Genomic DNA, 24842 nt, shown 5'->3' with positions numbered 1-24842 from the left:
AGCTGGTTACTGGCCCATGTTTAAAATGGCGTTGGAAAGTACTGAGAAACTTCTCAGCTTGTGATTTAAAGGCATTTTCATTGCGCTTGTGTTGTGTTATGTTGAAGTGTTTGTTGTGCACAGACAGAGCCGAGCTGTATGTGCAGCTCTGTGTTATTGGCTAATTGAGAGCGTGTTTTGTGCTGCAGTCGTGCCCTCGAGGTTAGTGTTTGCACACCCACACAGTAGCAGGACAAATGAGAATACACCCCGCCATCTGCCCAAGAGAGACACTCACTTGCCCTCTCCTTGTCCCTCTACCCTTGGCCCCCCCCCACCCGTGCCTTTTACTCTTTTCGTCGCATTTTTATTCCTTCCTTCAAGCTCCCACCTCTCTTTCACCCTCGCACACCTCTCCCCCTCCGTCCCCTCTCCCATCTTCCCACAGTTTGATCCAGCCCTCTTCATTTCTGCCACTCTTGTTTCCTCCGTGCTGTTCTCTCTCCTCTTCCTCCACCAAGTCAGTGTGAGGTGTGTTTGTGTCGTGTCACTGGGGTTCAGGCTGTCGTGTTACGGTGTTACCGTTCCCCCGTTCTGAGCGTTCAGTCGGCGCGATCCATAGGGGCTGACACCGAAGGTGACCCCCGGTCGGTAACCTTGGAGACCAACTTTATTAAAATGAATTTGAGTAGAGGGGCCGTCCTGACAGCAGCATAATTACATCGCAGAGCATCAGCACTAATTTATGCAGCCCGCATTCAACCGGTCAGGAGTGCCGAGATGGGGTCAGCGTGCGCACACACACACGTGGATATACACACACACACACACACACACACACACACACACATTTACGGTAGCATAATGGAACACACTCTCACGTTGACTCAAAAAAGACACAAACAACTGGATCAGCATACCAATAAAAATACATTTAGTGTCTTCTTACACACACTGACCCCGTCCCTCTGCTGTGTCTTGACTGTTTGAGGTCAGACCGTGTTTGAATGTGAGACATGTGTGCATGTGTGTCAGTGTATTTATCCGTGTTCTGTGGACGGGAGCTGGACAAAAATGAAGCAGGAACATCACATACTGGTGGGAAATGTCCAATTCTAATACAGCGTGTTTGATCTTAGGAATCAAATAAAAAGGAAAAAAAAATTGGGAAAACTAGAGGGAACCAATTTAAATTGAAAGTCCATTAATAATTTCTTTTGTTTTCTGCTTTGACACAAATTACCTTGATAAAAGGTCACATCTCCAAGCCTGCAAGTTTTCTTTTGTACAGTTTAATTATCATCACGTAAGATTCAAAGTTTTCCCAATCCTAACAGAGTGTGCATCTAATAAATCTTCGTCAATCATCTATATCCCATATTCAAATGTCATTATTGAACAGACAAACTTCTGCATCTGACCGAAAACGACAACAGTGACTAAGTATTGTGTTGTGCTTGACAGCTTTTCACTCAGCGCATGACAAACATTTGGGATTTCAATCACTCTGTGCTCATATATTGATCGGGAAGTTCCTCTCTGTCTGTTAAGATCCATTTTTGAGAGAAAAACAGCTCCGATAATGTGTCGCTGATTTGCGACCTGGCTGTGACAGAACCTGCTCAGCCGTCCTGTCCTTGATCTAAACTCAGCTTCTGCTCGCATGCTGGGAGTTTTCACTTCACACGTCAGGGCTGCTCTCCCTCCTGAAGAGATAATATACCAAGAGATGGGCTGAGACGTGAGGCTGGCATGAGAGGAGAGGAAGAAGGGGTCAGAGGAAGAGTAAAAAAGAAGGTGAGGAGGGAGGTGGAGGGATGGACGTGGATATAAGTCACAGCTTCAGTCACCACGTTGGAGCCGTTGTGACCAAGGGCACACTAATCTATCCCATTAGCAGATCTCTCTAACCCTCTCATAATGTTACTGCTAGCTGCTCTCCTGTGACGTGTTCCTGGTTTGTGTGTGTGTGTGTGTGTGTGAGACAGTGGATGTGAATGAGACAGAATGCTTTTGAACTGTGTGTGTGTGTGTGTGTGTGTGTGTGTGTGTGTGTGTGTGTGTGTGTGTGTGTGTGTGTGTGTGTGTGTGTGTGTGTGTGTGTGTGTGTGTGTGTGTGTGTGTGTGTGTGTGTGTGTGTGTGTGTGTGTGTGTGTGTGTGTGTGTGTGTGTGTGCTTGTGTGTGTGTGTGTGTGCGCGTAATGGCAGTTCAGCTAGTTGCTCTCCTGTGAAAATGACACATTCCTGCCAAATTAATATCATTACTTTCAGAGTTTAATGGGCCAGTGCTGCCTTCTTATTTAAAACAGAACATCCCTCTCTCGACCTCCACCAAGAGGGAAAAGGGGTGGGGGAATAGGAAAGGAAAAGCCTCCTTTTTTTTGCTCTACCAGGGCCACAAAGAGGAAGACGTCCATGTTGAGAAGGTTCAGTTAGCTTAATAGAGGCTAATCAAACACTCACAGCCACATGTGAGGTTCCAACGTGTTTGTCCATTTACTTAACATCGGCTATACTCCAACCTTATGAAGGCTGCTTGTACAGCTCTAACTCTATCATACATGGGTGCAGAGGTAGAAAGAGTAAAAGTACCACTATTGTGAAAGAATTTTACTTAAATACAAGTAAAAGCACTGGTTTAAAAATGTACTCAAGTTAAAGGAAGAAAGTTGCTTGTTTAAGAATTTACTCAGAGGTTAATTTTTTACACAGTTCTTTCTTGTGCCGTGCAAAGAAGGACAAGGGGACACAAATCTGACATTTTAATTAAAGGCAAACCTTTACAATTAATTAATAATTAAAGTGCTGACAAAATAAAACATGTAAACACATAATGTATCAGTCAAAATGGGTCAAAGGTCACAAATGCTTTAACTTTCTCACTCACTAAGGGAGCTTAATTAGTGCCAATTCCATCCTCACCTGTCCTCTTCATTCACCTGTCCTCATCGTTCACCTGTCCTCATCATTCACCTGTCCTCTTCATTCACCTGTCCTCATCGTTCACCTGTCCTTATCATTCACCTGTCCTCATCATTCACCTGTCCTCATCATTCACCTGTCTTTATCATTCACCTTTCCTCATCATTCACCTGTCCTTATCATTCACCTGTCCTTATCATTCACCTGTCCTCATCATTCACCTGTCCTCATCATTCACCTGTCCTTATCATTCACTTGTCCTTACCATTCAAACGTCCTAATCATTCACCTGTCCTTATCATTCACCTGTCCTCACCATTCACCTGTCCTCATCATTCACCTGTCCTCATCGTTCACCTGTCCTCATCATTCACCTGTCCTCATCATTCACCTGTCCTTATCATTCACTTGTCCTTACCATTCACTTGTCCTTACCATTCAAACGTCCTCATTGTTCACATGTCCTCGTCATTCACTTGTCCTCATCATTCAAGATGAGATTCAAGAATCAAACAATGCCACACTGTAGATGAGTTAAAAAGACTTAGAAATCCTGAAAACATGTGCTAATCTCCAACATTTAGCAAGGACATAAATCTTAATATACAGAGCTGCACATACATCTAAAATCTTAATATTTTAATGATATTTTAATTCTGTGTCTGACGGAGTTTGTGCTCCGATCATGCAGGAAGTGCTGAACTAATCTTTTCAATGAACTGATTCAGTACACCAAAAACAACTGCTTTGCTCGTCACTAGTTTGTGTCGCGTATATCATGACATTTTTATGCAGCCCAAGTTGAGGAGGTACTATGAAGTAATGGAAAAGGACGTGCCTGAAACCGAGTCGAGTCGAGTTGTACTAGAACTGGTTCTTGAAACCTTTTGTATTCTCAGTTATTGTTACGGCTGTGTTCATGTACGTAACATTAAATAAAAACATCATTTTTAGCGTCATTTTTTGGTGTGTTTAGAGGCTCCTGTCTTTTTCTGCCAGCATTTGCCAGCTTGTGTTTCACTGTACGCCTTTCTGGTCACTGCTTTTCCTTTTCTGCTACCTTAGAGTTGGAGTGTGTGTATAGTATGAGCAGTCTGTTACTGTGTCATTCTTCAGTTGGAGTCAGCACTGTGATAATGAGTTCATTTGGAAATACACTCTGCAGGCTGTCTGTGCGTGTGTGGGCGTGTGCACGGCAGTGTTTGCACACTCTGTATCAACGTGAAGTATAACCATTGTGCACTACATTATATGTGTGTGTGTGTGTGTAATACTTGGGATGTGTGTGCACCTGTGTGTGTGTGTGTGTGTGTGTGTGAATATGTCAGATTGCCGCAGGAGACCAATTAGCTGGTGCATCAGTGAGGAGGTGAGCATACACACACCTGTGTGTGGCCCTATTACACCAGCTCATCACACATTCACATACCAACACACAGACAGCATTGCTTTTCTTATAATAGAAACATAGTGACACTTACAGTACATGGACCATATGGAATAATGACTCCGTGGTGCCAACCTGTCAGACGTGAGTCACCAGCGAGCGTTATTTCAACCTGGTATTACTAACTTAACCAACTTTTGTGAATTATGGGATATCTTGCTGCTGCTGAATGGTTGTCGTAAGTAATATGTACTTTCCATTTGAGCTTTCTTTGCTCCAACTGCACGACTTTTGGATTCACACACAGTGGCTGGGATCAGAGCGATTCAGTCCAAACTTTGAGGTGTTGTGAACTGACTCAATCAGGTGATAGCGGAAAAAAGCAATAAAGCAGCCGGGACCCTTCATGTATAATTCAGATCTTTTATGGTAGGCTATGCACCCATATGGGCATGCGAAAAGAAGACTAAGGCCATTTCCAGACAGAGAAAGGCCCTTTTAAAAGCTTATCCCTGTGCCAGAGTCCTGCTCATTTTACTGCTTCTCTTTAATGAATAGGTGTCCAATAAGGCCTTTTATTGTCTTAGCATATGTTGCTTTTATTAGGGGAAAATAATTAGGTTGTGCGGATCACTTCGAAAGTCCTCTCACAAGATAAAAATGAGATAGTTTCACAGTCGTTGCGCAAGTCCTTCTGACTCCCCATCGTTTTCCCCTTGGATGCCTTGTGTCCTAGCTCCCTCATCTCCTCTTCTTCTTCTTCCCCTGCTCCTTCTCCTTGTCCCTCCACTCATTGTTATCCCTCCTCCTCCTCTTCCTCCTGTCCTTTGCATTCCCTGTACCTCATTCCCCACTTGCTCTTCCATTGTTCCTCCTGAACATGTGGGCATTAAATGTGTGCAGGGATGTTGCATTTGGCTCCACATTTACACACACACACACACACACACACACACAGATGAACAATCAGAGTGTGACAGGAGGCTTTTGATGACTGACACTTGGCTGATCTTATCTGGTGCAGCAGAGTAAAGGAGAGGCCGCAGAGAAAGAAGGGGGGGGGTCGTGTCGTTGCTTTGCCTGTGGTGCTTTGTGTTGATGACTGCTTTGGCCCCTGTTTTGACCTGGTATTAACATCCATCCTCAGTGATCCCGTCGCTTGCATATGGCCTGAATGACTCCTCACACCCTGCATGCGTCTCCAGTGGTCACATGGATCAGATCTAGCATCTGTACATGTGACTGAAACATCAAATAAGTTTTGGCCATTAGACAAAAAGAAACCGTGTTAATATTGTGGTGTAGGCGGCTGTGAATATATTAACATATGAGGGCTGATTACTAAAAAAATAAAAACTGAAAGTACTGCGGATCAGACAATGTCAATATGTCTCCGTCAATGTGACTACACAATGTCCTCAAACCACCTCCAAATGTGACGCTGCATCCATGGATGCTTTTGGAGTGTTCAGACTCAGTGGGATCTGCTCATGGTGGATCACGCAGCACAGATGTTGATACCAAGTCTGAATGGGGTCAAAGTTCACCTCTCTGCGCTTTTCTTCTTATTCAACACGACTCATCTGTGATTGTGGTCTACAGAGAAAGTGATCCATTGACTCACCTCTTATGACCTTAGTCGCAACACCATGCATAGCCATTCCTGTAAGTGATGAGGCTCGGGGGGTGGGCCGTCGGGGGTCGCTGCCGGAAAAGCAGGGGTTAAGGAAGGAGCGGGGTTAAGGTGGACAGACAGAGAGGCAGAGATTGCACAGGCATTAGGAGGTAAGAAGGGAGGGAGACTGGCCCTTCCATCCTGTCCTTAATGCCCCTCTGGGGAGCTCGCTGCCCGTGTGAGTATTAGCCACCAGCAGGTGGGCTAATGTAGTGTATGAAATAGAGTTAAGTACATACAGATGACCAGACATAGACTAATCACCTGCGTGATTCATGATAAAGGAAAGTGATTACTCTTTTTAGATGTAAACAAGGTGGCAGTCAGATTACGGACACGACTCTAACGCCATTTTCTCTCTTGATGTCACAGCTACGCCCTGCACACATCTGTCATTCACACGGGGGTAGGAGTTTGCCTTTAAAGATCATAAAACGTACTTTAAAATACTCGATATACTCAGAACTCCTCAGTATGAAGCCAGACAATAAAGCTTTGTTGAAAATATAGGAAGAAGAATGGATGGATGGATTCAGGGAACTGGATGGAGTGCTTTTGCTTTGAAACAGGAACAGGACGTGTGTGTGACATATAAGACAGATGTAGATGCTGAAACTGAGGTGAAAGATACTACTGTGCTACTGTGTATTTTTGCTGAAAGATGCTCAGCTCATGGTTAAAAAAGGTCTATTCTTAAAAATGGTGGCTCATCAGCATCTGGTCATAACATGTGACCAAATGACATACACAGTCAAGGCACAGATGTGTCATGTATAGAGCTGCAACAATTATTTTTTCGATGAATCGTTTGGTCCATAAAATATCAGAAAACCTTAAAAAATGTTGAGCGGTGTTCGTCAAACCTGGAGATGATTATGTTCTCAAATGTCTTATTTTGTCCACAAACCAAAATGATTCACTTTTAATGATTTCTTTGTTAACCGGAGCAAATAAATCACATTTAAGAAGCTTAAACAATCGGAAATCTTGTTTTAATCATGAAAAAAGCTTTGAACCGATTAATTAATTTAGTAACCGATTAATAATCGATGAATTGTTTCAGCTGTAGTCAAGTGTGTTACTCATGTTGGACATGATGCTGTTGATTTCAGAAATGATGGATACAAATATTGCCCTGGTATAGATACTAGATAAATGTGTTTTATTGTGCACCCCAGTCCCTGACCTTTCAGGTCTATGACACAGAACTACAATCTGTGTAAGTTCAGCAATAGCGGTGCGGTGTGAACACCCAGTTCAGCTTTTTTCCTGCATTGTCAGATGCAGAATAATCTGTTCCCCTCACACTATTGTTTTATTAAATCATTTCATCCTGTTAAGATGATAAAGCTCACATCACAGTGACTTACGTTTGCCTCACGTGACCTGTCAGCTCACCTCAGTCAGGGTGACAGAGGTCAGAGGGGTGAGTGTCACAGGGTTGCTTTCTGAAGTGTGCGCTGAGGTGTTTGAGCTGCTAATCTCCTCTGCTCTTGGTTGAGTGGTCAAGCTCAATGGAGGGACAGCTTGTTTATCTGAGGCCACTGCGTTAGCCAGGATTCCCTCTACAGCTGGGCCAGGCACGCTCAGCAGAGCTGTCGGCTCGCAGAGCTGTCGGCTCGCAGAGGTAAGCACAGCTGAGGGAGAACTGACACACACACACACACACAGCATTCTTCTACTGAGGACACTGAGGACATAATGCATTCCCTAGCCCCTTACCTTAACCTTAACTATCACAACTTAGTACCTAACCCTAACCCTTAACCTGAGCCTAACCTAAACACAATTCTAACCCTGAGTGTGAAAAAAAAAAAAAATGTCCTCACTTTCCCAAAAAATATTTTAGGTCCTCACAAAGACGCACATACAAGAACACACACACACACAAAGAACAGCACTACACGGAGAATCTTATGATTTCAATGATTATTTATTAAATGTAAAATATCTTTAGCACAGATTAAAAATCAGACACCTCCAACTATTTAAACATCACAGGTTGAAAAAAAAAAAAAAAACATTCCTGAAACAGAATCACAATCCCACAATCCCTTTGGAGTCCCACTTTCAGGATAGCTATAGTCCACGAGGCTGTGCAGAGGGTTGAGGCAAAAAAAACAAACCCAAAACCAAAAAAACACTCTCCTCCTGTTCCCTTTATTCAGCGTACAACCCAGGAAGTACATGTTGTAGAAAATGCTTTTTTTTTTTAACCTTTAGAACGCATGTACTGTACGTTAGCAGCTGCAGGTCGGATTTATAAAAGTCTCTATTTTACACGTTTGTTCTCCTAAAAATCTGACTGTATTGGCAGGAAATGATCAGCATTTCTCCACGGTCGACTGCATGTTCAGCGGGAGTTCACATGACGAGCGTGGACATAATGCGTCAATGATCTGTGGCTCACGCCCGCAAACTAAACGTCTGTGAATAGCTTTATCGAGTGAGTGTCGCTGCTGAAATGGAGCGCCATCACAGGGTCGGCTGGTGAACTCTGTCTGTCTCTCTGTCTGTCTCTCTGTCTGTCTGTCTGTCTGTCTCCTCTCTGCTCTGCCTCAACCCTCGCTGCTGTACAAATGCCACACTGACGACAACTGACACAGATGGTGAGCAGAAACACAGGACAGGCAAAGGAAGAGAACCACCCACAGGAGTAAGAAAGAAAGGAAGACTTTATACACACACTGTCCAAGAGAGAATATTGCCTGACAATATTATCAACTCAATTATTTTTTATATTATTATTATTTTAACATTTTCTGTTTTTCCACTTTTTTAAATGATTGTTTTTTTTTTCTTTTTTCTTTTCTTTTAGCACATGCCATATGAGAATTTGGGGATTATAAAAGTACCTGAAAGAATTGCTAGGTCTTCAGCATGCATAGCTGTTTCTATTTACAGGGTTTCATATGTACAGGGACGGGCCAAAAACAGACTGCTCTACAGTACTGGGTTTATTTACATCCAAGTCAGAGGGAGAGGGTCAGTGTCATAACTACAGATGTGTGTGTGGGGGTGGGGGGGGGCGGGGGGGGGCGGGGTCACATGCATAGAGGGTCAGAGAAATGCTTTACACGGCTGAGTACAACTCGGACGAGGAAGACGTGGAACAGAACACGGCAAAGTAACATCACTGTGAATTCAACACCATCACATCTCCCCCCATGTTGCCTGTTTTGCTTTTGAATACGCTTGATTTTCCAACAACTGATTATTGCATAACACTATACAAGGATGTATATAGTATCTATTGCAAGGTCATGAGGTCCTCAGGTTATGAGTCAACACAGAGATTGGAAGACTTGGATCTGATCCCGTAGCAGTTCCAGAGCCATAGGAGTGGAGTACAGGCCTATCAGCTTATTGCAGGGTGTTTTTGTGTTTATACAAATAAAAGTCAATTCTGATCTCACTCAACACCTGCTCCTTTGGTTTGTCATATGGCTGAAATGATCTTTACGGTTGGATTGTTTAGCATAAAGGATCATTTTAAATGAGTGCGCCCTCATCTGTCCCATCTTCTCCCCTCCCCAGATCAGTGTGGTGGTAGCAGAGCTGTTCTAAAGTAAAGTCTGAAGTCATTCATAAGAAAGTTCTGCTCAAGTCACCCTCACTGTGCTGTGTAATGACTTAGCCATTGTTCTAGTTTATTTCTGAGCTCAGAACACATTTGGAGAAAAGAAAAGAAAAGAAGAAGGATATAAATGTGTAGCTACAAATGCTTGAAGTCATTCTTCTCTGGAGAATAGAATGAAATGTGTGAGCAGCTTTCTGACCAAGCCACTTGCACAGCAATAGGCAAGGAAAGGCACACACTCACACACTGAATCACCATGATTAAAGGTCCAGTGTGTAACATTTAGTCATCAGAAATGAAAGATACTCCCTTTAAGTACATTTGTAAAGGTGTATAACCCCTTCAAAATAAAACATTGTTCGATTTTTGTTGCCTTAGTATAAGCCTGTTATATGTGCTTTAGGCAAGGGCCTTTCTTTAAGGAAGCCATCTACAGAAGCCTGAAAGGACAGAAACGTCAGAGTGTGCGCTTACACATAAACACATAAGACTAAGAAGAAGGACATCTTTTCTGGTATATAGAGGCCACCGTAGTTCTGCACTCTCTCCAACACTGTAATTACACACTGGACCTTTAAATAAACAAATAGCGTACAACATGGCAATTACGTCTCATGGGTGAGTCCAAGTCCAGTCGTTACTTCAGTCCAGTCAAAGTCCACAGCTCTGGGTAACCGAGAAGAACAACTCTTAAACATCACAGATGTTTTTTTCTTTTTGTTTCCTCTGAAAACTGTACACAGGGTGATGATTCACATGTAGATGTAGAAGAAGAAGAAGAAGAAGAAACACAACGGCTACATTTACAGATACAAGCTACAGTTTCACAAACGGCTGATTCACCAGAGATGGTTTGGTCTATTATTATTTAACTTATATGTAGATTGTGTATGTGTATGCTTTTGTGTCTTTGTGTAATGTAAGTGCATCAAGGTTGTTGAGCATCTTCCTCTTTATAACTCACCCCCCCCCCCCATCTCCAAACACACAGTGATAGATGGCTGTGGTGGGTGGTTGAGCATGTTAATGTCTAATCTCATCAGCTTTATCTTCTACTCGGGTCGCAAGGTCAAGTGGTGAGGGTGGGGGGGCGGGGGGGCTAAACAGCAGTGAGATAGCATGTTGCTGGACACACAGGACGGATGGTGCAAGTTTGTGTTGTGTACTGATACAAATTATTTAAAGCTGCAGTGCGTGACTTTTGGGGATGGTTGTGTTGTTGTTGTTGTTGTTGTTGTTGTTGTTGTTGTTGTTATTGTTATTCTGCCTTAGTTTGGTCTTTGTGAGCAGAAAGGACATAACATTATTAACATGCTACTTCCTGCATCAGAAAATTGCTCTGCTCTGTCAAGCAATACTATCAGACCTGACCGAGGGAGCGTTTGTGTGTATACGGCAGCAGCGCAGAGGCGGGCGGGGACAAGAAGTGTTGATCTTGTCAAACTGCGGAACAACTGGGTTTGTCGAGCAGAAGAATTCACTTTTCGTGATTCTCTGTTTACAGCTGTGTGGACACAGAGAGAGTCTTTCAGATCTGATGGGTTGAATCAGTACTGTGTGAACTTATGTTGACAGTGGTTTCAATTTAAGACACATTTGTTGTTTTTTATTTAAAAGTGATGCACTAGAGTTCTAACTGCATTTAAGGGGTAAAAAAAAACCCTGGACATCCTGTATGTGACTGGACACAAACAAACTGCTCTGAAAGTCAGCCAAGTTCAGTGTGGCGTGGGTGAGTCAGAGCCCACGGCACTGACATCTTCAGTGGACTTTAAAAGGCGTTTGGCTTTCAGACGACCAGCTCAATCAGATGCCCTAAGCGAGGCAGATGAGTTAAACTGAGCGCGTGTGAACCTGCAACGTGGAGACACTGCCTGGCATTTGTCTGTCTTTGATACGGCGGGGATGTGATGTGGATGAAGTTATCGCCCCACTGGCAGGTGAGACAGACAGCGGCGCACAGAGAGATGCTGCCTTTTCATCTGCTGTTTACCAGCCGCTCTCATCACGCTGCACTTCAAACATCCTCAATCTGCTGCTGCTGCCACGTTACACACCAGGGCTCCTCCTGGTGGAAGTTTACTTAGAGCTTAGTGAGGGTTCTCTGTGTGTGTGTGTGTGTGTGTTTAACAGATGATGAGAAAATCATTTCTTTGAATCCGATTTGTGTGTGTGTGTGTGTGTGTTTTTGTTCATTGCATTTGCATTTCTGTGCACTTGAATGTGAAAGTCTAAGCGCTTCAGACGTTAATGGATCGCTCCACTTCATGTGTATTGGTTTTACAGCTGCTTTACGAAGCTGCTCAAACACTTGGCATGTCATGTGGATCCATTATGCATGTGTGTGTGTGTGTGTGTGTGTGTGTGTGTCGCCCATGTTTGACTGCTGCGTGTGAGGAGGTTGTCTCAGTGTGAGCCAGTGCTCCGAGCTGAACATTAGTCCACAGTCGTCACATCAGTGTTCCCTCTCTCTCCCCCTCCCCTCCCCTCCCCTCCCCTCCTCCTCCTCCTCCCTTCTCATTGGGAGATAAAGAGGCGCAAACATTTCATGTGTCCGTACAGAAGTCATCTGCAGCCTCAGAGTTTGCAGGGAAGCTGTCACAGCAGCTTTTAGCCGGAGCGGCAACATGAAAGATCCGTCTTTGAGCGGCGGGGTTGTGTGTAATTCTCTCAGACGTGCTTATTCTGCTGCTTTCATTTTCAAATGTCACAGAAATCTCTCTCTCTCTCTCTCACTAATTACTGAGTGACGGGGCAGAGTGTAAACTTAGCAGGTCGAGTTCAAATTCACTTTCTTTTCTTCTTGTTTCTTGGCTTTAGACGACATGAAACATGAGTCTTTTCAGGGTTGAGACTCGACTTAACTTCGAATAACTGAGAAGAGCTGGAGGGAAACACTGGTGTGTTTTTAGAGACAATTACCAGTTTTGAAATGATCCAATTAACAAATTGCAATTTATTTGATTTTTAATTCATTATTCATTTTGGCCCAACTATTAGAAACAAGTCATATCTTTAAATACTCGTCCTTGCGTTAGAATAGAGACGTTGAGACTTTGTTCTCACGTGGGAAATGCATCCACTGTATTTCAAATTTATAACACTAAAGTATATGTCAGAAAAAAATTTTATTTTACCCAAATCATCCAGCCGTTTGTGAGTGTGTGTGTGTGTGTGTGTGTGTGTATGAAAATATCCCTTAACTATAACCAACAGACGATTAATTCAAACACAGAAATCCAGATTTTTCTGGTAACTTATTCTGAACTCATATGCACATCATGTGAAAACATACTGTAACTCTGTACTCAGGCGTCCACGCAGGAGCTGGTGTCATCGCCGTGTCCGTGTTCTCACCTTTTATTTCAAATCTCACTTATCTGTAGCGATCACATGGTCCCATAGAGCCAGAGGTCCTGTACACACGGGTTGAGATAAATAAATAAATATATGTATATATAAATATATGTACAGTCAGGGGTATCTGCTGCTCCCATGGTCATCGTAGGCTTTCAGGGGGAGGAGAGAGAACAAAGCATGGAGTCTTTTCTTTTCTTTTCTTCTTGTCCTGGAGACGCTCTGCCCGGCTGTCACCTCTCTGCCTGCACGTGTGTTTTATTTCTGACAGAGGACGCAGGGACGTGGTCGCAGATGCAGTGTTTGTGATTGATCCTCGTGTCTGTGTGTCAGGACACGAGCGCTTCATAATCTGTCTCGTTTGTGTCTTCTTCATCTTCTTCTTCTTGTGTCTCTGTTACAGCAACAAGGAGCAGCCACCACGGTGTACTGCGCTGTCGCCCCGGAGCTGGAGGGATTAGGAGGCATGTACTTCAACAACTGCTTCCGTTGCATGCCGTCCGCACAGGCCCAGGACCAGACCTGCGCTGCCAGTCTGTGGGCGCTGAGTGAGCGGCTGGTTGCAGAGGGGTCAGTGGGTGTACAGGCCCTCTGATGGACGAGAGGAGGAGGAGGAGGAGGAGGAGGAGGAGGAGGACGACTAGCCAAACAGGAATCATAGAGATAAGATGGTGGGTCTTGATGATGTCCAGTTAGATATAAACTAAAAGATAACTGCACTATACAAGAGCTGCCAACCACAGAAAAGTCCATCACGTCACTACAGGGGCTAAAATACTCTACATACACACGACAGGAATGTGGTTTTTTTTTGTGTTTTTTTTTTTTTTTTTTTAATTAATAGACACTCTATTCAAAAAAAGGGTCAAAGAAGTGTTGAGCTCTGCTGTGGGTCTTTACAGTGAGGGGACAGGAGAGGGATTTGGGACTCTGTCTCCGACTCTCTCTGCGTCTTCTGCTGTTTCTTATTTCAAAGAGTAAAAGTTTATAAAAGCAAATGATCCGTTGTACTAATACAGGATTGGCTAATTAGCATACACTCTAAAGTGTTTGCATCTGATTCCAGCAATAATGCACCATATGGGAAACACTGTGTTTCCAGCTGATGTTTGTTCACTTTCCTCTTATCAAGCTTTATATGTAGATGTTGATGTTTCCTATTAAGTTCCAGAGGGAACTGGTTAATCATTGTGCTAAATCTTTTTTTTTTCCTTTTTTATTGGTGTTGGGGGCGGGGCATAGAAGAAATAAGGAGTAATGGGCATGTGGTACTAATGGATATATAAACACACTAGAAGTATGATTCCTATGTACAATATTCTGCAATAGTTTCATTTCTTATCAATCTCCCTATTTGTTGACTGTACATTATTTACAACATCCTGATTCTGATTTGTGGGCGTGTGCTGAAGGGGTGTGGACATCATATCTTTTGTCTTTTGTTTAGTTTTTCTGCTGAGTCTCAATTACAATTTGGAGGTATTATGGGGTGATCTGGGTCCGATTGAATATTAAACACCGGAGGTGGAGATTCATATTTCCAGAGGCCGTGATCGTTAATTTCTGTTTCTTCTCTCGTCGTTTGTATTAGAGTCTGTTGTCTTTTTTTCTTTTCTTTAAAATCATCGTGGTTTTAATAGTGAACTCTCTGGCTTTGGCTTCGTTGTGTTCTGGTCGCTGTGAAGCCGCTGTCGTTGGGAAGCTTTTTGAGACATTGTGCTTTATGGCAGTCTGGGTGCCGTAGGTTGCTCTGGAAACATCAGCGTTCCAGTGTCAGGATTTCTGTAAAGACACAAACAAAAGAGGAAAACGTGTTAATAAAATTCTGTTAATCAACAACATGTCTGGAATGATTTCCACCACAGGAAGTGAAACGTATGTTTGTGTATGTGGAGGCTAACTGATGTTCCTCCTTCCATCTGATAAAATACAAAAGTGAAATAATAACAAATGACACACACATTATTTTAACATTTATTTACTTACACTTTATAACTCCAGTCTGCATTTTGTCTACTGTGCAATGTATATATATGTATATATATATATATATATATATATATATATATATATATATATATATATATATATACATATATATACATATATATACACACACATCAACCAGGTCAGCAAAGAAACATTGGCAAATGGCAAATTAAAATAAATACATTTTAAAGTATACATATCAGGTGTCTGAGAACAAAAATGTGTGCAAAAGTTACTAAGTTTTAATGATAAAAATGTTTTTTTTCAATCAATTAATAATTTTCTGTTGCCAATAATTAAAGAAAAATTGCAGTAAAGTTTAAAGCCTTTTTGTATTTAAACAGCCAGATTATTCATTTCATTTTACTGAAAGAATAAAGTGTGATATTTGTACAACTTGACAATTATATATATAAATAAATAAATATTAATAAAAATAAAACAGATATTCCCACTGTAAAGTGAGATTATCAGACGTGATAATGTATTCTGTGAGTGTTTGTGTGCTGTAGTTTTTGAACACGTTGTGTCTTTACACAGCTGTGACCCATAGCGCTGTCCTGCCGTCCTCCTATTATCTGAACTGTAGCCACAGTACAGGTGTCTTATCATAGTCCTTTCACAGCTCAGGACATATAGAAAACACGCACACACACACACACACACACACACACGGTTGAGCTGCTCAATGAATCAGGAAAATCTCAATATAAGAGCATTATCTAAATAAAAGCACTGCATTTATTTGATTTAGATAAACATTTGTGAACATTTGGATGAAATCCTGCTGCACTGCAGGAATTCACTGGCACAAACATCATCTTCCTTTGCAGATGATAATTAATAAAATAAAATTCCAAATGATCGTGATTTCATAGATTGCTTTCATTAAAATGACATGATACCACGCAGAAATGATCAGTCGTACCAGTGAGGAGTCGTGTTAAAATCACAGTATCTGTCAAAATACGATCGTATTTTGTGCAGCTATCACATGGACGGGGATCCATTGAGAAAAATAAGAAAAGTAGTTAATAAAAAACAAACCTAGATTTGAATGAGACACAGGAAATGTGACACTCATGTGAATTTGGACGCTTGTTAATCAATTAAAGAGCATATTTTCACCATGTGTGTGTTTTCAGTCTGCGGGCTGCTGAGTCTTCTCTCTCTCTCTCTCCGTCCATGTGTTTCCCTCTCAGTGTTGAGCATGTCTGCTGTTTGCTCTCTCTCTGTCTCTCCCCCTCTCTCTCCCTCTCCCTCTCTCTGTCCCTCCCTCCCTCCCTCCCTCCCTCTGTCTTGCTGTGTTTTTTTTCCCCCCTTCAGAATATGGACTGCACTTACATTGAGCTTCTCTTTCTTAAATGGACACAGTCATTTACAGTTTGGCCTCTCCTTCACTCACTCACTCATTCATTCATTCATTCATTTCCACACACATTTGAACAGGAGGAGCCAAGTATTGAAATGTCAACTCAGCAAACGAGTGGCCAGTTTCAGTTTCAGCCGCTGTGTTCGCCTCACGTCTAAATGAACCACTGCTGAATGTCCTGCCTCTTGTGTCTGACTCCTGCATGCAGTCACACGCCACCTCTGCTGGAATATAGTTTTATTCTAAGCCAATCCAGAGCAGATTATCATTTTTATAACCTTACATCCTGCTTCTCATGATCCACTCATTCCACAGCTTTTATTATTTATTGTCCTCAAATCAAGAATAAAGAAATATTCTCCACTCTTGTCTACACTTGTGATTTAATAAATGATAAATAGTTGATAATCGATAAATGTGATTCATTTCAAACGTATAACTTTGTAAAAAAAAAAAGAAAATGCCACTGATTAACTGTGGCAGCTGAGCTTTGAAGAAGGAAGGAGAGGGAGCCATTTCGTGCCTCCACACCCACAGTGATGAAGTTCATAAAATCTCACTTTAAAGAGTTGACCATCACGAGTGCAACATCTGTATGTGAGATGCCAAACTCTTACTTTGGCTATTGGTCGTTGTCGAGGAGAATGGACTGAGAGAAATCCTTTCTTAAACTCTGTCCTCTCGGCACCATATCTGAAGAAGACCAAGACACTTAAGAGACTGCGCAGGTCATCACTCTTTCAGGAGAACACTGGACGTCGTCGTCTGTGAGTAATGACGATAACTTGTGCACTTTGCTGTTAAAGACTGGAAACTGCAGTCTTTTGCATGAACTGTGAGTCAAACAGTAACTAAAGAGCAGCGCCATTAAAAATATGAGAAACACAGGAAATTATGTTCTTGATTGGCCTCGATGTCCCTTTAGTTTGGCCTGTTAGACGATCTACTGTATCTGAATTTACACACGCTTCCTTTGTGTTAAAGGTCCGTTTTGTAACATTTAAGCGTAAAGGAATGTTTGTATGAGTGTATAATCCCTTTAAAATAACACTTTTGGTGTTCATAGCCTTAGACTTTGGCTTTATTTGTACTTAAGGCACAAACAGATGAACCAGGCCGACCATGCATTTAGTGTTTTGATTCAGACACGACCACAGTGACATCTTCTCTGGTCTGTGAAGGCCACCGTAGGCCACCGTAGTTCGTCCATACACTCTACCTTCATTCTGTAGTTTTACATTTAACTGTTTAAGGTCTGATTAATTGTGACAGAAAGTTCTGTGATTGATTACCTAATTTTAACTAATGACGTTTTACACAAAGAGCACACAACTACGTTCATGACGTAGTGAATTCTGGGAAGCAAAGCTACAGCTCGCAGGACGACACATCGATAAATGTGGAGTCATAGGAAACACACAACATCAGAGGAATCCCTCGACTAACAGGGCCAGATGCACAACACAAAGGAGATTCTTCACGACAACAAACAACCAGACGTCTCGTCTGTGCTGGACACTGCAGTGGACAATCCATGTGTGTGTGTGTGTGTGTGTGTGTGTGAGAGTGAAGAGGGAGGGTCCTGCCTGGCTTTCCTACAGAGTCCTATCGATCAGGCCGTATCGGAATCATCTGATAGCTAATCAATGAGCTACACTTCCTCTCAGTGAGCAGGGAGGAGAGGGAAACACAGGCTCTCACAGGAGGAGGAGGAGGAGGAGGAGGAGGAGGAGGAGGAGGAGGACCTTGATCCTTTGACCTCACACTTTTCGCTTTGTCCGCTCACACACACATTTTCTCCCTCTGTCTCTCATCACGTCTCTTTCTCTCCGTCTTCTAATAACAGAACAAGAGCGTGGAATAAGCGAATAACCAAGAAACATCACCGTGTTGTTTTAATCAGTCGGATTTATTATCGACTTCACCGAGTTTATTTCAATTTGGGCAGTAATTGTTTACGGCTCACCATTTCATTTTCCATTATTGTTTTTATTTCTTCTGGTGATTAATTTCACCTCTCAAAGAATAATTATGAGAGGATTGATTTGATTACGCCTTTGTTCTGCTCCTATTGGCTCCATTGACTGAGGGAATGCCATGTTGCCATTTCGAGTGGATATATTTAATGATCACAATCAATGTTAAAGCTCTCTCTAGACTCAACTAACTCAATAAATATCTGCCAGGAGGAAATTTACCATCTAACTACAGCAGGCAATAAAGTCCTGCTTCCTGGTCTCCTCCCTTCTCTGCACTCTTTCTCCATCTCCCTCTCCGCGATGACGTTGTGATTAAAACCGCTGATCAATTTTCATCAAGTGCTATTGTAGAGTCGATGAAAATATTATTTCATTTCAATATCTCCACATGTGCTTTGCTTGCAGGCTGCTTTTGCTGGACGCTGAGATTATATGTTTTTAATCGCTTTAGGCAAAGAAGTCGTTCCCCCCGGGGTCCGTTTGTACGTTTTAATTTAAAAATCTGCTTGCCACAATTTTTATTTATGCATTTAAGTCTTATTTTGCCGATGATAAAAGTCTGAGATTCTGGAAATCTGACTCGCAGGATGACAAAGCCACGCACTGAGTGAGTTTCTATTGACCTGTTTTTATTCACATTTTCCCGAGGAAAAACTGAAATATTGCACAAAGGTTTGAAATGAACAGCTTCCTAAATTAAATTGCAGCCAAATAAGATATGGGATTTAAAACCTTTGGGGGTTATAATGTCCTTTTAGTACAGACCTTAATTACCCTAAAATATTCTGTCAACCGTCCTTGTTTTTTGTTTTCAGCTCAGTTACTGACATTTTGAAGTACTACTCTTAAAAGAAAACATTCTTGAAGGCCCAGTGTGTGACATACATAAGGGTTTACTTTAAATATCGCTTTAAATAAAGTAAACTCTGCTTTTGTTGCCTTAAATGAAGCCTCTTCTATATACTGTAGGCAAAGGCCTTGCTTTACAGAAGCTGTTTCAGCCTGAACAGACGCTTATTATGCAAATGAGGAAGAATGGCTCCGCCCACATCGATCTGATGAAGAAACCAACCAAAACATATGGCGTGCAAAGGCCACTAGAGTTCCCTCATGTACTTGTGAAGAAGTCGTGTTGTTTGTTGCATTCTGCAGTGTCACCACTAGATGTCAACATTTATTACACACTGGACCTTTAAGTAAAAGGAGAAAGACAGATTTTAACAACTTAAAATAGTGGAGCTGTATTTATGAGTAAATGTGTAACTCTGCAGCAGCTCTGTGATGAAGTGTGTTGTGTACATATGTGAAGTCGCAGCAGCAGCAGCAGCAGCAGCAGTGAAACAGTCGGCCGTTGCCGTGTGGCACGACATTAAAGCGCCGCGCCGCTCAGAACCGCACTTCAGACGCGCTGTGGCAGATCTGTGCGGCAGGAAGTGAAGCATTTGAAATAGTTTTCTCTTTGCAAACGATGAAAGTCGTGCGGCAGGAAGATGGCGTCGGCACCAATGTTGGCACATGCATCAAACCAGACGCGTCGCTCCATTTCAGTCTGTTTGCAAAGCTTTTTACGAAAAGCACAAAAAAAAAATCTTAGAAGCAACGTTGATAACATTTGGATCCAGATAGCAGTTATTCAGCGAGCCTGTTCACTATCAAATGCACTTATTTCCCCCTGCAGATCTGCCTGTGCAATCTATAACTTTCTCTGTTTTTATTGAAGTCTCAACACGACACCTTTGAGGAAATCCTCCCAGCCCCAAATCCCCAGCGTGTCCTCACCGCTAGACAGCATGACCTTGTAAACCCTGAGTTATTTTACTCACCCATTGTGTGAAGATAGAAAGAAAAGAGAGCGAGGGATGGGGGAGGAGAAGAGAGGGAGGGCTAGGTGGTGTGGTAGAGGGTAAAAAAGAGCTCCTGCCTGTCACAGCTTTCAAACACAAAGAAAAATGAGCACTTGGGCTGAAGTACAATTATTAGCCCCTGTCCACAGATTCATCACACTATAGAGAGGGAGGGAGGGAGGGAGGGAGGGGGAGGAGGGGGAGATAGAGGGAAGAGCCGAGTGAGTAGAGGAGTGGAGGAAGGTAGAGAAGGAGCTGTAGGTGTGAGCAGAGTCATATAGAATGAGGAGAGAAAAGGAACTGGAGAAATAGAAAATAGTTAGTGTGAGAGTGAGCCTGGTGACATTTCATATATTTCTAATCATTTCAGACAAAAGGAAAATGTATCAATCACTTCCTCCAAACAATTCAAACAATAATAACAATACTCATAAAAATCTGCTCGACAGATTTGAAATAGCTGAGTTTTTTTTCCTTCTGTCTGTTTCTGCAAACATTATTGATTTATATAAAAGAGAAATAAATACACCTGAACACAATCAAATAAAAATAGAAAAATGTAATCTTGAAATATCGCACAAAAGTTTTTAAGTTGGAGATGAAACATTTGGTGGTTTGTGAATTTCACTGCGCTGGAAAAACGAGAGGAGGGAGGTGAGGAAAAGAAAGGGATTGAGGAGAAGAAGAGCGCGGGAGTGGTGCTGAGTGAGAGTGGTTTTCCAGAGACTGGGTCAGATTTTTTTTCACCAAAACGCATGTTTGCTGGTGGCTAGTTGTTAGCATGTCTAGCACCATTCTTTAGCCTTGGTTCTAAACAATAGCTTCAAAATCTAAATGATTGTAAGCTAACACAGTGTAAACACAGTGTAAAGACATTGTAAACACAGTGTAAAGACATTGTAAACATAGTGTAAACACATTGTAAACATAGTGTAAACACAGTGTAAACACAGTGTAAACACATTGTAAACACAGTGTAAACACAGTGTGAAGACATTGTAAACATAGGGTACCACACAGCGTAAACACATTGTAAACACATTGTAAACACATTGTAAACAGTGTAAACACATTGTAAACACAGTGTAAACACATTGTAAACACAGTGTAAACACAGTGTAAACACAGTGTAAACACAGTGTAAACACATTGTAAACACAGTGTAAACACAGTGTAAACACAGTGTAAACTCTGACTCCTTGTCAGTTCAAAGATGTACTGGCCTTGATTTCACTTGTATTATTTGCTGGCCAAAGCTGGAAAGTGTGGAACAGAGAGTCTGGGTTGATCTGCTTATTATAGTCTAACTTTGGAAGCTTTGATTTACAGTTTCAGTCAGACAAACATGTTTAAAGTGTATTTTAAAACTCCAGTATTAGTCAGACTAGGGGACAGACGGCGATGCAGTGGCTAGCACTGTTGCCTCACAGTGAGCGGGTCAATGGTTGGAATCCCGGTTCGACCAAATTTGCGCGTTCACGTTCTAAATTTGTGTGAATGTGAGAGTGAATGGTTGTTTCTCACGTCATGTAAACACTGAGAGCAAGCCAGGTGAAGGTGAAGCAGAGAGAGAGAGAGAGAGAGGGGAAATAAAAGAGTGAGGAAAGAGAAAGAGGTAAAAGGAGGTAAAATGAAATAAGAGGATTTGTCAGGCCAGTGGTTGGTGGCAGTAATAAAGCCTGCTAATCTGAGGGAGAACGCTTGGCTGCTCACACACCGACTCTCCTGACGCCCCACTTTAGCACCGGGCCAAGCCAAGGTCACACACACACACGCACACACACACACACACACACACACGTGTTGTCAGTGTGTCCCATCTCATTTTTTGTGTGAATAACTTGCATACTGCCATCAGCCTGTTCTTCCTCTTCCTCTTCTCCCCTCTCTCTCTCTCTCTCTGTGTGTGAGTGTCTCGCTGTCTCCACCAAACAAGCCCCTCAGCCATGTTGATTTTGAAATCTCATTTTTCTCCGTTTCTTAACTGGCTCCGCCGTGTGAATCAATACCTATCAAAACCATTACATAAACACATCTGTCACCAGCAGATAGTAGTAGAGTGGGGATGTGATGTGTCTAGTTAAGGCCACCGTAGGGCAAAAGGAGATACCGTGTGTGTGTGTGTGTGTGTGTGTGTGTTATTGGAGGACAGCAAGTGTCATTTTGTGTGACCAGGTGTGTCGGGCAGAGTGAAAGGTTGTTATTGAGCCGCGGTAAATGACGCATAACCTGGTGCACCGCTTACTTAGCCCCAGACCTCGTCTCACTCCGTCTCCTTTTTTGTTGTATGTTGTTGAGTGTGTGTGTGTGTGTTTGTGTGTGTGCGTGTGTTTGTGTGTGTGTGTGTGTTTGTGTGTGTGTGTGTGTGTGTGTTATGTCATCATTTGTTTGTATGAGATCCTGTAGACAACAAATCTGGATTAAAGGCCGAAGTGTGAGGACTCAAACATGTCGGGATGAAAACGTTAGGATATCACATTTTAGCACACAACTATATGTTTTTATTGTCGTTATTAAGTTTTAAAAAATGTTTTAATATTTGCATTTACTTTTTTTATTCTTATTTTTTAAAGTACAAATGTGTTGGTTAACTTTATTAACCTTTCGTTTATCATTTATTATAGTAAACTTTGAATGGAATCATGATTTTCACTAATATATTCATACAGCACTGTCCTTTTGTAAATAAATGAAAGAAAATGTCTCAATGCAAGTAGTTATAGAGACAAAAGGATTGTTCTAAATAAAACAATGTATACGTATATAAAAAAACAAGTGAATACTATTATGAAGAGGGAATTTTAACAGAACACATTTACTCTATGTTAGATCCCCCCGTGCATCTCAATTCACTTTCACTTTACTTCAGACACATAGATGATAAAATAATTGTAAGAATTTAAATAAAATACACAACAACAACAACAGTGAGATAAACAGTCCAACATGATTATATCTCAGTTATAGAGACATCTGCTCCAATGTCTGTTGGCCCAATGAAGGCGATTATGATTACAGATACAGTTTATATTAATATGTGTTCTAACAGGGAGAGTAAAGAGAACAAGGCAGGAGATGGAGAAAAAAAAAGATTGATGGGGAAAAAGATGGAGGGAAGAGGTTAAGTGTGAAGAAATGTCTGCCTCATCTAACTGGGAGCATTTGAAGCTAATAAGATTGAGTGTTCTTAAATTAAAAATGACTGCCTGGAGGTTGTATGGCTCTGCCAACGAACTGAGTCACATTTTATGTCCGTGTCTGTAAAGACATCCAGGAATTCAATAAACCATATTAAAGGTACAGTGTGTAAAATGTAGCTACATTTATTGGCGACGTTGCATGTTGCAGATGAATCTCCCTCGTCTCACTCTTCTCTTCCAAGTGTGTCGGAGAATCTGTGTGGCCTTCAGTTGGCAACAAAACTCAAAAGATGTTTAGTTTGTCCACTGTGGGCTACTGTAAAGACACGGTTAATCCCTAATGCTGGCCTCCATAGATGCTGACCCAGCTCCTGGTACGCCAAATGTTGTGTATCCTAGTATCATCAGCAGTAATATTCTGTGTGTTACTGTTAATATTATTACTTTACAATAGTGAGTCCTGTACAATGTATACAACAGTTTTTTATTCTTACGGTCTCTCCGTCTCCACAGCAGATGAGCCGCATTTTTGATTTGGCAGAGATTTTTATGGTGGATGCCCTGAGTGATGCGCGTTGGCCGTACGCGCCAAAGTGTGCAGAAGTATACCAGGAGCTTAAAGAGACGCATGGTGTGAATATGAATGAATGAATTTGCAGAAACCATGCAGTAAAAGTTGTGAAAGACTGGTCCATGTTTGCAGACCTGCAATTTTCAGACCGATACTGATCACAATCACTGGATCAGAAAAACATGAAATCAGATATTAAATTTCACATGAACGCTTCACTTTAAAAAATACTGTAAAAATGTGGACAGTCTGATCCATGGGAGCAGAATATTTGTCATACAATTTAAAATGGCTGGTTAACAGCTGATTAAATAAAAAGACGACTGTATCCGACTGATACTGGCATCAGAATCCATATCTGTATCAAATAAGAAAAAGTGTTATTGAGCCAGTTTGACTTCTACATTTAAGCATTAAGCAGACACTTTTATCCAAAGCGATTTACAAGAGAGGAATAAGCTACAGAATAAGCTACATTTTCTTCTAATAAAGTCTATTCAGTTCAAAATAATCTTGTCGTAAATCACATTCTGATTGCATTGACCCATAATATAATAATATAAGAATATAGCAGATCAAACATCATAGCAGAACAGTAACAACAGGGTCATCTTATGGTATTACAATCTTATTACTTTTCAGCTTGGTAATAGAAATGTTAATAGTGTAGTAATGGGGAGATAACAGTAGTTAGTTAGTGGTGACTAACTATATTTACCATGTCATAAAGAAAATTCATCCTTCCTTATGTCCCACATCTCTTATTACCAAGATTTTACTTCATGAATTACCGTAATAATATGATAGTATTGCCATAATATCACTTCCTTATCACAGTATCACAGAATGATTCTTATATTGTTACTCTATTGTCACTTAACGTATTACTTTGGATACCATGTAATGAATAATATTATTCATTTTTAAACGAATAATAATTTATGCCTCTTGCTGAGTAACTAACCCATCACTGGTCGTGAGTGACATGTGTTTATTTTTGTGACAGCAGGCTTCAGCTGTGATTGACTGTGTGACGCACATTTCCGT

At 41.6% G+C, this 24842-nt stretch overlaps 2 protein-coding genes across 2 annotated transcripts in view; one reads left to right on the top strand and one right to left on the bottom strand.

Annotated features, from left to right (window-relative positions):
- Nucleotides 1-14739, top strand: part of wwox (WW domain containing oxidoreductase) — a 174125-nt gene extending 159386 nt beyond the window's left edge. The window contains exon 9 of the mRNA XM_058645288.1: nt 13304-14739. Within this exon, the coding sequence (XP_058501271.1) occupies nt 13304-13495 (192 nt within the window). The 3' untranslated portion in view covers nt 13496-14739. The remainder of the gene's footprint in view (nt 1-13303) is intronic.
- LOC131469880 (transcription factor Maf) overlaps nt 14546-24842 on the bottom strand; it is a 66558-nt gene continuing 56261 nt past the window's right edge. The window contains exon 3 of the mRNA XM_058645289.1: nt 14546-14682. The gene's annotated coding sequence lies outside the window, so the exon portion shown is untranslated. The remainder of the gene's footprint in view (nt 14683-24842) is intronic.

Source organism: Solea solea, chromosome 12, assembly GCF_958295425.1.
Source record: "Solea solea chromosome 12, fSolSol10.1, whole genome shotgun sequence".
NCBI lineage: Eukaryota > Metazoa > Chordata > Actinopteri > Pleuronectiformes > Soleidae > Solea > Solea solea.
This window is presented reverse-complemented; position numbering and strand designations above follow the sequence as displayed.